The 13,408-nt window shown below is 21.8% G+C and overlaps 5 protein-coding genes across 5 annotated transcripts; 4 read left to right on the forward strand and 1 right to left on the reverse strand.

Annotated features, from left to right (window-relative positions):
• Positions 1-142: 142 nt before the first annotated feature.
• On the forward strand, positions 143-2,150 carry DDB_G0292484 (hypothetical protein; the record flags this gene model as incomplete). The annotated part of the gene is made up of 3 exons (XM_629646.1): positions 143-268; positions 590-1,478; positions 2,122-2,150. The coding sequence occupies 3 exons, from the start codon at positions 143-145 to the stop codon at positions 2,148-2,150; spliced, it is 1,044 nt and encodes a 347-aa protein (XP_629648.1).
• A 166-nt stretch (positions 2,151-2,316) lies between these two features.
• DDB_G0292512 (hypothetical protein) lies at positions 2,317-2,505 on the reverse strand (the record flags this gene model as incomplete). The annotated part of the gene is made up of 1 exon (XM_629647.1): positions 2,317-2,505. The coding sequence occupies one exon, from the start codon at positions 2,503-2,505 to the stop codon at positions 2,317-2,319; it is 189 nt and encodes a 62-aa protein (XP_629649.1).
• A 962-nt stretch (positions 2,506-3,467) lies between these two features.
• On the forward strand, positions 3,468-3,608 carry DDB_G0292486 (hypothetical protein; the record flags this gene model as incomplete). Its single annotated transcript, XM_629648.1, has 1 exon — positions 3,468-3,608. The coding sequence occupies one exon, from the start codon at positions 3,468-3,470 to the stop codon at positions 3,606-3,608; it is 141 nt and encodes a 46-aa protein (XP_629650.1).
• Positions 3,609-3,870: 262 nt separating this feature from the next.
• Positions 3,871-4,026, forward strand: DDB_G0292514 (hypothetical protein; the record flags this gene model as incomplete). Its single annotated transcript, XM_629649.1, has 1 exon — positions 3,871-4,026. The coding sequence occupies one exon, from the start codon at positions 3,871-3,873 to the stop codon at positions 4,024-4,026; it is 156 nt and encodes a 51-aa protein (XP_629651.1).
• Positions 4,027-5,027: 1,001 nt separating this feature from the next.
• pks42 (beta-ketoacyl synthase family protein) lies at positions 5,028-13,407 on the forward strand (the record flags this gene model as incomplete). Its single annotated transcript, XM_629650.2, has 6 exons — positions 5,028-5,361; positions 5,434-5,751; positions 5,868-6,521; positions 6,606-10,027; positions 10,090-13,006; positions 13,085-13,407. The coding sequence occupies 6 exons, from the start codon at positions 5,028-5,030 to the stop codon at positions 13,405-13,407; spliced, it is 7,968 nt and encodes a 2,655-aa protein (XP_629652.2).
• Between the last annotated feature and the right edge of the window lies 1 nt (position 13,408).

Raw genomic sequence — 13,408 nt, forward strand, 5'->3', positions numbered from 1 at the left:
TATTTTTTTTTTTTTTTTTTTAATTAATTATTTTGTTTTTCCTTTTCTCCAAATATAAACTTTTTTATTTTTTTTGTTTTTTATAATTTTGTTTTACTTTTTCTATTATATATATTTTTTTTTTATTATCAAATATAACACAATGGAAAATAACTATTTTTGCACAATAAATGATTTATTATTAGATACATCACTGATTGTTGATGAATATTCATGTCCTCTTTGTAATCAAATATTATATAAAGCTGAAATTTATCAATGTAAAGAGGTATGAAGTTGAAATAGTAAAAAAAAAAAAAAAATTTAATTTCTAGATTTTAATGAAAGTAAAAAAAAAAAAAAAAAAACTAATTTTTCATTTTTTTTTTTTTTTTTCTGTTTCAACAAAAAAAAAAAAAAAAAAAAAAAAAATTATTGGGGATTTTGGAATTGTAAAGAATGTTGGTTAGATTTAATAACAGAAGGTGAGCAGCGTAAAGATTGTAAATGTATAATTCAATCAATTAATGATTTATCAAGATCAATATTCATTGAAAATAAATTTTCAAATCAAAAAATAAATTGTCCATTTTCATTTTCATATATAAAGAAAGATTATCAATATATTGGAGGTAGTGGTGATGATGATGATGATTATGATGATGAAAATGATTCAATACCATTAATTAAAGATAAAGAGAATGGATGTAAACAAATAATTACAGTGGAAGAATTAGATACACATTTAAAACAATGTCAATTTAAATTTGTTGAATGTCCAAATAAAAAGAATGGTTGTGAAATTCAATTTAGATTTAACAAATTAGAGATTCTAAAAGATCATGAACAAATATGTGATTCAAGATTTGAAAAATGTAAACATTGTTTAGAATTAATTGTATTTAAAAATTTAAATTCTCATCAAGATCAATGTATTAAAACATTAATTGAGTGTATTAGTTGTAAAAGTCACATTGAAAGAGGAAAATTGAAAAAACATTTAAATCTAAATTGTCCAAATGAAATCGTTGATTGTGCATTCAAAGCCAATGGTTGTAATGATCAAATGAAAAGAGTCGATCTATCACAACATTTATTAATTTCAAAACATATGTTATTCATTTCAGAATCGATTGAAAAACAGCAAAATCAAATCCAACATACTAAAAGAAAATATTTAAAATTAAAAAGAAAAATTCAAGAAATTAATGAAAATTCAATTAATAAAATTTATGAAAATGATTGGTTCATAAAGAATTTTACAAAATCAAAAAAAAAAGTTGGTTCTTTTTTTTTAGGTCCTGAATTTAAAATTGGTTCTTTTGAATTTGGTTTATCATTGTATCCAAATGGTAGAATTGATACATTTGAAAATCATTTAGTAATTGCATTATTTGAAAAAAGTGGTCTTTATAAATCAGTAACTGTAGAATCTGATTTTACATTAATTAATAAAGAAGAATCTGATAATAATAATAAAAACTATTTTTTTGAAAATTGTAAGTTAAAACTAAATTATTTTAATAAAAAATTCTATACAAATTCTAATTAATTTATTTTTATTTAATAATAACAACAACAATAACTTTAACAACAATAACTATAACAACAACAACAACAACAACAAATAGTAATTCAACCAAAAAAATGGTATTGTAATAGAATGATGAAATTTGAAAAGATCAACAAAAATGGGTTTTTAACTAATGATACACTACATATAAAGTTTAAAATTGAAGTTTTTAATTGGATTTTAACACCTTTTGAGACAGATGCTTAAAAAAAAAAAAAAAAAAAAAAAAAAAAAGGTAAAAATAAAGGTAAAAAAAAAAAAAATAAAGAAAAAAATTTAAAAGTAAATAAAAAATAAAATAAAATTGCGGTATAGGCCAATCTTTGGAAATTAAAAAAAGTCAGAAATCTAGATTTTTTTTTTATGAATTATTTTAAAATGATTAATTTTTAAAAAAAAAGTTTTCCACATACACACGGTTGGAGCTTACAAAATTAGGTAAAGATATATCTAGAAAAAAAATAATAAAATAATAAAAAATAAAAAATACCAATAATATAATTATTTTAATAATAATAAAAAAAAAAAAAAATAAAAAAAATAATAATAAAATAAAATTAATAACAAAGTATTAAAAGTAAGAGATTTGGTTATTTAAAATAATTACCAATATTGGAAAGCTATCATGTTTACGAATAATTTGACCATTATTATAGTATTGTGGCTCTCTATTTTGGTCTTTTATAGTATATATTTGATCATGAACGGAACCTGGGAATCCCTCAGGATGTAGTAACAATAATCTGTATGATCTAGTGCATACCTCACAATGAAATTTGACCACATGACTTTGCTTTTACCAGAATAGTATTTTTTTTTTGGATTTGGTAATCAGTGGGAGTTTCAATAACAATAGAGGTAGATTCAGCAGCAATTGCACGATAAAGCACATTAGATATAGGATGTTTTAAAAAGCCAACTGATTCAACAAGTTTATCATATCTCTTTTCCATTTTTTCCTTGCATACAACTCAAAGTGAATGAATGGTTGACTATAGTGATTTTGAAATGTTTTTGGACTAATACCAAAAGTAACACATATTTCATAAATTGGAAGATATTGTTTCCAATATAAGAGAGTCTAGCACAAAAAAAAATAAAAAATAAATAATGTTATTAATTAATTCATTTTATTTTTTACATTTTTTATTTTTTTTTTTTTTTGTTTATAATTTTTTTTTTTTTTTACATTTTGTTTAATTTATGACTTGGTGTAATTTTACCAAATTATTTAATTTAATTAAATCTAATTTAATTTAATTTAATTTTTTTTTTTTTCATTTAATTTTAAAAAATGAGTAGTTTTTAATGGAACATATTATTGTCTAAAAATAGATATTTATTTTTAAAAATAATATTATTTTTTTTTTTCTATTCAAAATTAGAAATTTCCAGAAAATCTTAAAAAATACGTATTTCATTTTAAAAGTTAAGGTAATTTTGTTTTTTTATCTAAAAAAAAAAAACATATTATTGTAAAAAAGAATATGTATTTTTGGAATAATAATATTATTTTAAAAATTTACACAAAAATCTTTTGTCTTTATGAACATTTTAAAATCAAAAATTAAATTAAATTAAATTAAATTAAATTAAATTAAATTATATTAAATAGGTATAATTTTTTGACTTGTGGAAAAAAAAAATTATTATGTGAAGGGGTAAAAATTTTTACATAAAATTTAATTATGTTAATCGGGGTGTTAAATTTTTCTTTAAATTTTTTTTTTTAAGTTGTATTTTTTTGATTAAATAAATAAATTCATAATTATTTCCTTCTATTAATAAAAAAAAAAAAAAAAAAAAAATTCATAATTATCTCCTTCTATCAATAAAAAAAAAAAATAAATAAATTCATAATTATTTCCTTCTTTTAATAAAAAAAATGGTAAACTCTTGACCAAGAAAAAAGCAAATGACTCAACCAAATTTAATGTTGTATTCTTTTGGATTAGAACCTGATATTATAGATAAATTATTAAATTTAATTAATGAAAATGAAGAACTTAAAGAAAAACGTATTAAAGATAAACATATAATTTGTGTGGGTGTTTAATATTAAAATAAAACTATAAAAAATAAATATAATAATAAAAATAAAAATAAAAATAAAAAATAAAAAATAAAAATAAATGTTGAAAATGAATAAATTAATAACATTATTTTTTTATTTTTTTTTTTGTGTTAGACTCTCTTGTGTTGGAAACAATATCTTCCAATTAATGAGATATGTGTTACTTTTGGTAATAGTCCGAAAACATTTCAAAATCACTATAGCCAAACCATTCATTCACTTTGAGTTGTATGCAAAGGAAATAATGGAAAAGAGATATGATAAACTTGTTGAATCAGTTGGCTTTTTAAAACATCCTATATCTAATGTGCTTTATCGTGCAATTGCTGCTGAATCTACCTCTATTGTTATTGAAACTCCCACTGATTACCAAATCCAAAAAAAATTACTATTCTGGTAAAAGCAAAAGTCATGTGGTTAAATTATTCGTAAACATGATAGCCTTCCAATCTTGAGTAATTATTTTAAATAACCAAATCACTTCCTCTTACCTTAATAATTTGTTATTAATTTTTATTTTATTATTATTATTATTATTATTTTATTATTACAATAATTATATATTATTGGTATTTTTTATTTATAAAAATTAAAATCTGGGGCAATATAAAAAAAAAAAAAATAAAAAAAATAAAAAAAAAAAATGTGAAAATTAAAAAAATAAAAAAAAATAAAAATATTTACACCAACTTTTCATTTTTACATAAAATTTATAAAAAAAAAAAACAAAAAAAAACAACAACAACAACAAATAGTAATTCAACAATATATTTTTTTTTATGTTTTTTTTTTTACATTTTCTTTTTGGCTTCACATTACTGTTTTTTTTTTTTTTTTTTAAAATTTTAATCAAACTATTTTTGTGCGATGTCAATTATTTCTAGATTTTTATCTCTTTTTTAGATTACTAAAACAAATATGATAAGATTAAAATATTAAAAAAAAAAAATAAGGGGGAATTCAATATTAATTTATTTTTAAAAATGATTGTTTGTATATATACTATATTTTATTTTACTTAATTTTTTTTAAAATTTTTGGGGTTATAAATATATCTCTTATTAAAGATATTTTTAATAATTAAAAATCTCTTATTAAAGATATTTTTAATAATTAAAATTTTTGGGGTTATAAATATATCTCTTATTAAAGATATTTTTAATAACCAAACTCACAAAGATTAAAATTTACCAATCATTTTATAACCAAGACACTATCTTGATTTTTTTTTTTTTTTTATTTTTTTTTTTTTTTAAAAGTTGCTGTTTATCCATTTAATTTTTAATTATTTAATACTTTTTTTTTTTTTTTTTTTTCTTTATTCTTACTAAATTTTATTTATTTATTTATTTATTTATTTATTTATTTATTTATTATTTTTGTATAAAAAGTGAAATAAAAATGATTGAAAGTCAAAGGGAATTTAATTGTATTGGTGGTGATAATCAGAATGGTGTCGCAGTTATTGGTGTAGGTTTTAAAATCCCATTAGATCTAGAAAATTGTTTATCAAGTCCAAGTGAATTATATTCAGCATTATTTAATGAATTTGATAGTGTAACAAAGAATACAAGTTCACGTTGGTCTGATAACTATTTTAAAAATGGTGATATTGTTAGTCTTAGTGCAGGTTTATTACCACTCAGAGAAATTAAATCATTTGATCCAACTTTTTTCGGTATTAATCCATCCGATGCAGATTTAATTGATCCTCAACAAAGATTATTATTAAAATGTAACTTTTTTTTATTTTATTTTTATTTTTATTTTTTTATTATTAACAAATTTAATTAAATAAATATATTAGGTGTTTGGAATGCATTAGAAGATGGTGGTATTGACCCAATCAGTATTCGTTCATCAGATACTAGTGTCTACATTGGTTGTTCAACTATTGACTATTTTCTTTTAAATAGAAATCCTGTTGATCCTCATAATCATGGTATTCAAACCGCAAGTTATTCAATTCCAAATAGAATATCATATTGCTTTGATTTTAGAGGTGAAAGTTTGTTTGTTGACACTGCATGTTCATCATCACTAAATGCAGTTCATCTTGGTTACAATTCAATTATAAATTTAAAATCAAAATTATCAATTGTTGGTGGTTCCAATTTAATTTTAGGTATGAATTATCTTTTTATTTATTTTTTTTTTTTTTTTTTTTTTGTACTATTATTAATATTATTATTAATATTATTATTATTATTTTTATTTTACTGACATATATATATTTCCTAGATCCACAAAATAGTATTTTTTTTTCTAAACAACAGGTGAATGGTCCAAGTGGTAAATGTAATAGTTTTTCAGAAGAAGCAGATGGCTTTGTTCGTAGTGAGACAGTTGGTGTAGTAGTATTAAAGAATTTAAAAGATGCAATTAAAGATGGTGATAGAATTTATTGTGTAATTCAAGGTTCAAATTCAAATGTTGACGGAAATTATGAAAAATTAAATTATATTTCACCTTCAAAATTATCACAAGCTGAAAATATTACCAAAGCATTAAAATCAACAAATGGTGCGGTGAATGCATCTGATATTGATTATTTCGAATGTCACGGTACTGGTACACCAACTGGAGATCCAATCGAATTAGAAGGTATATCAATTGCATTAAATAGAACTCAACAATCTACAACATTATCAAATCCACTTTTAATAGGTTCAATTAAATCAAATATTGGTCATGGTGAGGCAAGTAGTGGTATAGCCAGTTTAATTAAATGTTGTGTAATGTTTAAATATCGTCAATTTTTACCAAATATTAATTTCAAAACACCAAATCCATTAATCAAATTTAAAGAATGGAATTTAAAAGTTGTAACTGAACCAGTTCCATTCAATAATAATAAACAAACTATTATGGCAATTAATAATTTTGGTGTTTCTGGTAAGATTTTAATATAACAATAATAAGAGCAAAACAAGATAATCAAACTACTAATATTTACTATTTTTTATTTTTATTAAATAGGATCAAATTGTTGTATTATTTTATCAGAATATAAAAGTAATAACAACAATAATAATGATTTTAAAGCAACAACACATTTAAAATCAAAGAAATTTATTATACCATTTTCATCAAATTCCTCAACATCATTAGACAATTATAAATCATTACTTTCAAATGAAACAAATAATTTTCAAGATTTTGTTATTAAACAAATTAATAATAAATCAACATCATTAATTCAAAGATCAGTAATCATTGCAAGTAATTGGAGTGAATTTAATGAGTCATCAAATGAAATTCAATCAAATATTAAAAAATCAATTATATCTAATATCACAATTAAAAAAAAGAATGCAGTTACAGTATTTGTATTTTGTGGTCAAGGTTCGCAATATAATAAAATGGCATTATCATTATATGAAAATGAACACATTTTCAAATCAACAATGGATAAATTAGATAAAGAACTATCCAAACACTATGGGTATTCAATTTTAGAAAAATTAAGATCAATTACAGATGAAGATTTAGTAACAATTCATCAACCAATTTTAGCAATTCCAGTTAATGTAATGGTTCAAGTATCTCTATATGAATTGTATAAACATTGGGGTATTAAATCAGATATTATGGTTGGTCATTCGTTTGGAGAAATCGCTTGCTCTTATTGCTCTGGTATGGTTGATTTTAAAACATTATGTTATTTAACATACCACAGATCAGTAGCTCAGAATAAAACAATTGGATCAGGTAAAATGTTATCAATTAATATTGGTGCTAAAGAATACTTGGATTCTTATTCAACTAAATATCCATCGGTAGAAATCGCATGTTATAATAGTGAAACATCAATCGTTATTGCAGGCAATGAAGAATTATTAAATGAAATTTCAAAAGATTTAAAATCAAAAGATATTTTTACAGCAATGTTACCATCATTATCAGCATTTCATACAACACACCAATCAGTTATTAAAGATGATATTTGCTCATTGAATTTTAAATCGACATTATCAAAAATAACAGTATTTTCCACAGTCACATCTAATCAGTTTGGTATTAATAATAATAATAATAATAATAATAATCAACTTAATTCAAATTACCTTTTTCAAAATGTTATTCAACCAGTTAAATTTAGTGAGACAATATCAAATATATATAAATACATTGAATCAAATGATATGGGTAATGAAATAACATTTATTGAAATTGCACCACACCCAACATTACAATATTATTTAAATCAAATGAAGTCACAACAATCAGAATACTTTAATAATGGTGAAAAGATTTCAATCTATTCAGCATGTAATAAAAAGAAGAATGATTATAATGAATTTTTAAAAACAATTTCAACATTGTTTGTAAATGGTTATAATAATATTAATTTTAAATCTCAAATTATTAATAATAATAATAATGATAATAATAATAATTTTAATTTACCATTATATCAATGGGATGATAATGAATATTATAAAATTCATCCAACATGGAAAAAAGCAAATAAAAATGGACCATCAATTAATCATCTTGGAAATCTAAATGATTCTTCAATTAAATCATTTAAAACCTATATTAATACAAGAAAACCACAATTCCAATGGTTAAAAGGTCATTCTTTAAAAGGAAAAGTTGTATTCCCTGGTATGGGTTATATTTCAAATTTACTCTCAGTTTATAATATGAACCAAGATATTACAATTAATGAAATTCAATTCAAAAGTGCATTTATTTTAGTCGATGGTGTTAATAACTGTTTAGAGACATCGATTGTACCATTAACAAAGAATGAATTCAATATTAAATTTCATTTTAAAGATTTAAAAACAAATAAATGGGTATTATGTGCAAATGCTAATTATAGTTTATTTAAACATAATGATAATAATGATAAACTTGATATTGAAAAATTAAAATCTAATTGTAATTATACAATAATTTCAAAAGATGAATTATATAATAATATTAGAGCTAAAAGTGGATTGATTTATAAAGGTTTATTTCAAGGTGTTAAAGAAGCTTTCATTGGTAATAGATGTTCGTTAACAGTTTTATCATTAAATGAAATTGAAAACCAACAAGAGTTTAAACATTTATTAGAGAATAGAAACTTCAATTCATTATTTAATACAGCAATTTTAGATTCATGTTTACATGGTTCACTTCACTCAAAAGAACAATCTCAAATTTATTTTGACAAATGTGAAGGTTTTAAATATTATTCAAACAATATTAATTTAGCAACTTCGAAAAGAAATGAGTACAAAGAGATTAATGTTTATATTGAAACGAATCCCGTGATCAATTCAACAGTTATTGTAAGTTTAAAAATTATGTTACCAGATGGAACATTATTAATTGAAATTCAAAAAGTAGTTTGTAAATCATCAATACCAATTATTGATAGTACCTCAGTTATTCAACCATCACCAAAAGATTTACACACACCATATTATCAACCAAAAAACTCATTAATTAAACCACCACAATCATTTAAACATTTACATTGTATGAAAGAATTTGCAAGTATAGAATCTGATAATAGAGAAATGGTGTATATGTCAATTTATCATTTAATTTTTAAAGCCATCAATGCTAGATCTCCAACAAAAATCAATTTAGAATCCCTTGAAAATTTAACATTAGATCAATTTAAAGAATTAATAAAAGACAGTGCAGCAAATATTCAACGTTCCAATCAATTTATATATGAATGTTTAAAACTATACCATACAAATCATTCAAATTATAAAAAAAATCAAATTAAAGATTTTATTAAAGAATGTGAAGATTTTAATGGATATAATCAAATAATTTTTAAAACAATTAAAATCTATGCAAAATCATTATTCCCATTACCAGATGACGATCCATTTACAGATACAATTCAATCATTGTTTGAAGATGATCAATTAGAAAACGTTTACATCCATTTAAAACACCTTTATCCAGTAAACAATTTATTAAGTGAAATCGTTTTTCAATCAATTAAACCAATAATAAATCAAACATCAACATTTAGAATTTTAGAAATAGGAGCAGGTTATGGTACAATCTCACAATTAATATTTGACAAACTCGAACAACTATTAGCAGATAATTTCACATCATCAAGAATTGATATAGAATATACATTTACTGATATTTCAAATACTTTCTTACCAAGAGCAAAAGAGAGATATTCAAAATATAAAAGATTCAACATAATTTACAAACTCTTAGATTTAGAACTTCCTTTAACAGAGGGAATTCAAGATTTTAGACCATTATATTATGATATAGTTGTTATGTCAAATGTTTTACATGTTGTAAAAGATATTAATTTCAGTACAAATGAAATCTATAAAGTTTTAAAACAAAATGGTCAATTAATATTTGTAGAACCAACATATAAAAATTTATATCTTGATACTATATTTGGCATATTTCCACAAGTAAGTAGTTATTAATATTTATTATTATCTATTTATTAATCTAATATATTTTTTTTTGTAAGTGGTGGTCATTTAATGATGATATTAGAACTGATAGATGTTGTCTTGAACCTTCAAAATGGTTTGAATTTTTAGAAACAATTAATTTTAAAGATACAATTATTTTGGGTCAAGATAACAAAGAAATCTTGAAAAATGTTGAAAATTCAATAATATTAGTACAAACTAGAAAACCATCACAACTTGAATTATCGATAAATAATTCACCATCAACCAACCAATTCAAATCTTTTGAAAACATAATATTATATACTGATGATAACCAACAACCAAATGATTGTAGTGAAATTATCGATTTATTAAAATCATTAGAACTACCAATTAAAATAATTAACAATATAGACCAATTTAATCAAATTATTAAAACACAATATAATAATAATAATAATAATAATAATAATAATAATAATAATAATAATAATAATAATAATAATACTAATAACAATTTAATAATATTTTTAAAATCAGTTAATCAATTAAATACTAATAATTATAAAGATATTACATTTGAATATGTTCAAATCAATCAAATTTTAGTAAAATTAGAACTTGAAGAAAATTATAAATTATTATTAATAACTAATAATTCTCAATCAAGTAATTATTTATCAAATTCATTAATTGGTACATCAAGATATTTATTTGCAGATATAGTATCATCAAAATTAGATATTATTACAATTGATTTCGATACCGTTTCAATTAAGAACCATCAAAATGTTATATCAGTTATTAACCATTTATTAGATTCAAAAGATAATAGTGAAAGAGAATATTATATTATTAATAATGAAATTAATATTGAAAGATATAAAAATGAATCAAATATTAAACATCAATTAAAATCAAAAACCTTTCAAGAAAATAAAGATGAATTAATGGTACAATTAGACTCAAATTTAGAATATAGATTAAAATCAAAATCAAAACAAGAATTAAAATCAACTCATGTTGAAATTCAAGTTAAAGCAATTGGAATTAATTATAAAGATTATGCAACTTACAGTGGTTTAATCGATTCAATCATAGAAATTGATAAAGATAAAGAAAAGGATGAAAATTATGACCAAAATTATCCAAGTATTGGTAATGATTTTAGTGGTGTAATTACAAGAATTGGTAGTGATGTTAGAAAGTTTAAAGTTGGTGATGAAGTATGTGGTTTAGCACCTAAAACATCCGCTTCACATATTATCACTGAAGAAGGTTATCTTTGTAAGAAACCATCAAACATTAGTCACTCTGAAGCTGCATCATCAGTAACAGTTTACACAACATCATTTCAAAGTATTTATAGCATTGGTGATTTAAAGAAAAATGAAACCATATTAATTCATTCAGGTAGCGGTGGTATTGGTTTATCTGCATTGGAAATATTAAAATGGAAAAATCATCAAGGTTACATATTTGCAACTGTAGGCTCTGAAGATAAAGTTAAATATTTAACAGATACCTATGGTTCATTCATAACTGGTATATATTCATCCAGAGATAAGGACTATCAAGATCAAATTAAAGAGAAATTAAAATCATTAGGTTGCGATATCGATCATCAAGGAGTAGATCTAATATTGAATACACTATCAGTAGAGTACATGGATTCAAATTTTAAATGTTTAAATCAAAAAGGTAGATGTATTGATCTTTCAATCACTCATTTAACTCCATTTGATTATATGGATTATAATAAATTCAAATTCAATGTTTCCTATGGTAATATTGAACTTGTTGTATTACCATCCAAAATTATTAAAGATCATTTAAAAAAGATGCTTAAAGCCTTTTCATTAGGTAGTTTAAGATTTATACCTATTGTTGAATTTTCAAATTTGAATATAAGAAATGCAGTCGAATACATTAATCAACGTAAACATATTGGTAAAATTGTAGTAAAGAATGATGTTGATTTTATAAATAAATTATTTATTGAACAACAACAACAACAAAACTCTGTTGAAAATAATGAAATTTTAATGAAAGATAAATATGATATTTCAAATTTAGAACTTGGTAAAAATATATTATTAACTGGTCAAACAGGTATTATTTTAACTATATTAAAATGGTTATATAAACATTCAAATAATTCAATTGAAAATATTATTATAATTTCCAAATCAAAATTAAAATGGGAATTAGAATTATTTATAAATGAATCAACTAATAATAGAATTAAAATTCATTATAAACAAGCTGACGTTGGTAATAATAATGAATTAAATCAGTGCTTTGAAGAATTAAGATTACGACATTCAATTGAAGATATTAATTCAATTTTCCATTTTGCATTTATTAATGATATTGGTCAATTTGAAGATGTTAATATGAATCGTATGGATATCGCTCATCATGCTAAAGCAATTGGTTCACTTAATTTACATAACCAATCTATTGAACGTAAATGGAATATTAAACAATTTGTATTGGCATCTTCGGCGTTATCAGTATTTGGTGGAGACAACCAATGTTGTTATATCAGTGCTTGTTCAGTTTTAGACTCCTTATCAAAGTATAGAAAATCAATTGGTCTTCCATCTTTATCAATTAACTTTGGTGGTGTAACATCAACTGGTTTCGTATCTCGTAGTGGTGCTGTCGAAGCTAACCTTGAAAGTTCTATTATCAATTTAATTACACCACAATCATTAATTTCTTCATTGGATTTATTTATTCAAAACTCTCAAACCTTTTCAAACTATACTCATTTCAATTTCATATATGATAATATAGAATCATATTCACTCAACAGAATGTTATTTAAATTTGACTATTTAATCAACCAACATTCCTCATTAGTTTCAAATAAAAGATTAGGTGGAATAAATGAAAATAATAATATTGGTGATTTATTAGTATCAAAAATTGGTGAACTTTTATCAATTGAGCCATCAAAATTGAATTTAGATTTTAGATTAGTTGGTAAGTTTTGTTTTTTTTTATTTATAATTTTTATTTTATTATTACTAATCTTTTCTAAAAATTAATAAATAAAATTAGATTATGGTTTAGATTCATTGGTTATCGTTCAACTTAAAAATTTTATTGATAAACAATTCCAACCTCATTTAATTTCAATTTTACAATTACAAAATAATAAAATCTCAACAACAATAGAAATTATAATCAAAGGATATAATAATAATCAAAATAAAAAAATTAAAAATGAACAATCAAATGACATTCCAAGTGTAGTTCAAAAAGAAACTATCAAAGATAACAATGAAAATAAAGACGATATAAAAATCGATATGGATGATAAAAAAGAAAATTTAAAAGGTAAAAAAGAGAATATTGATGACAAAAAAGAAAATAACAATTAGC

This window comes from Dictyostelium discoideum (assembly GCF_000004695.1).
Source record: "Dictyostelium discoideum AX4 chromosome 6 chromosome, whole genome shotgun sequence".
NCBI classification, from domain to species: domain Eukaryota; phylum Evosea; class Eumycetozoa; order Dictyosteliales; family Dictyosteliaceae; genus Dictyostelium; species Dictyostelium discoideum.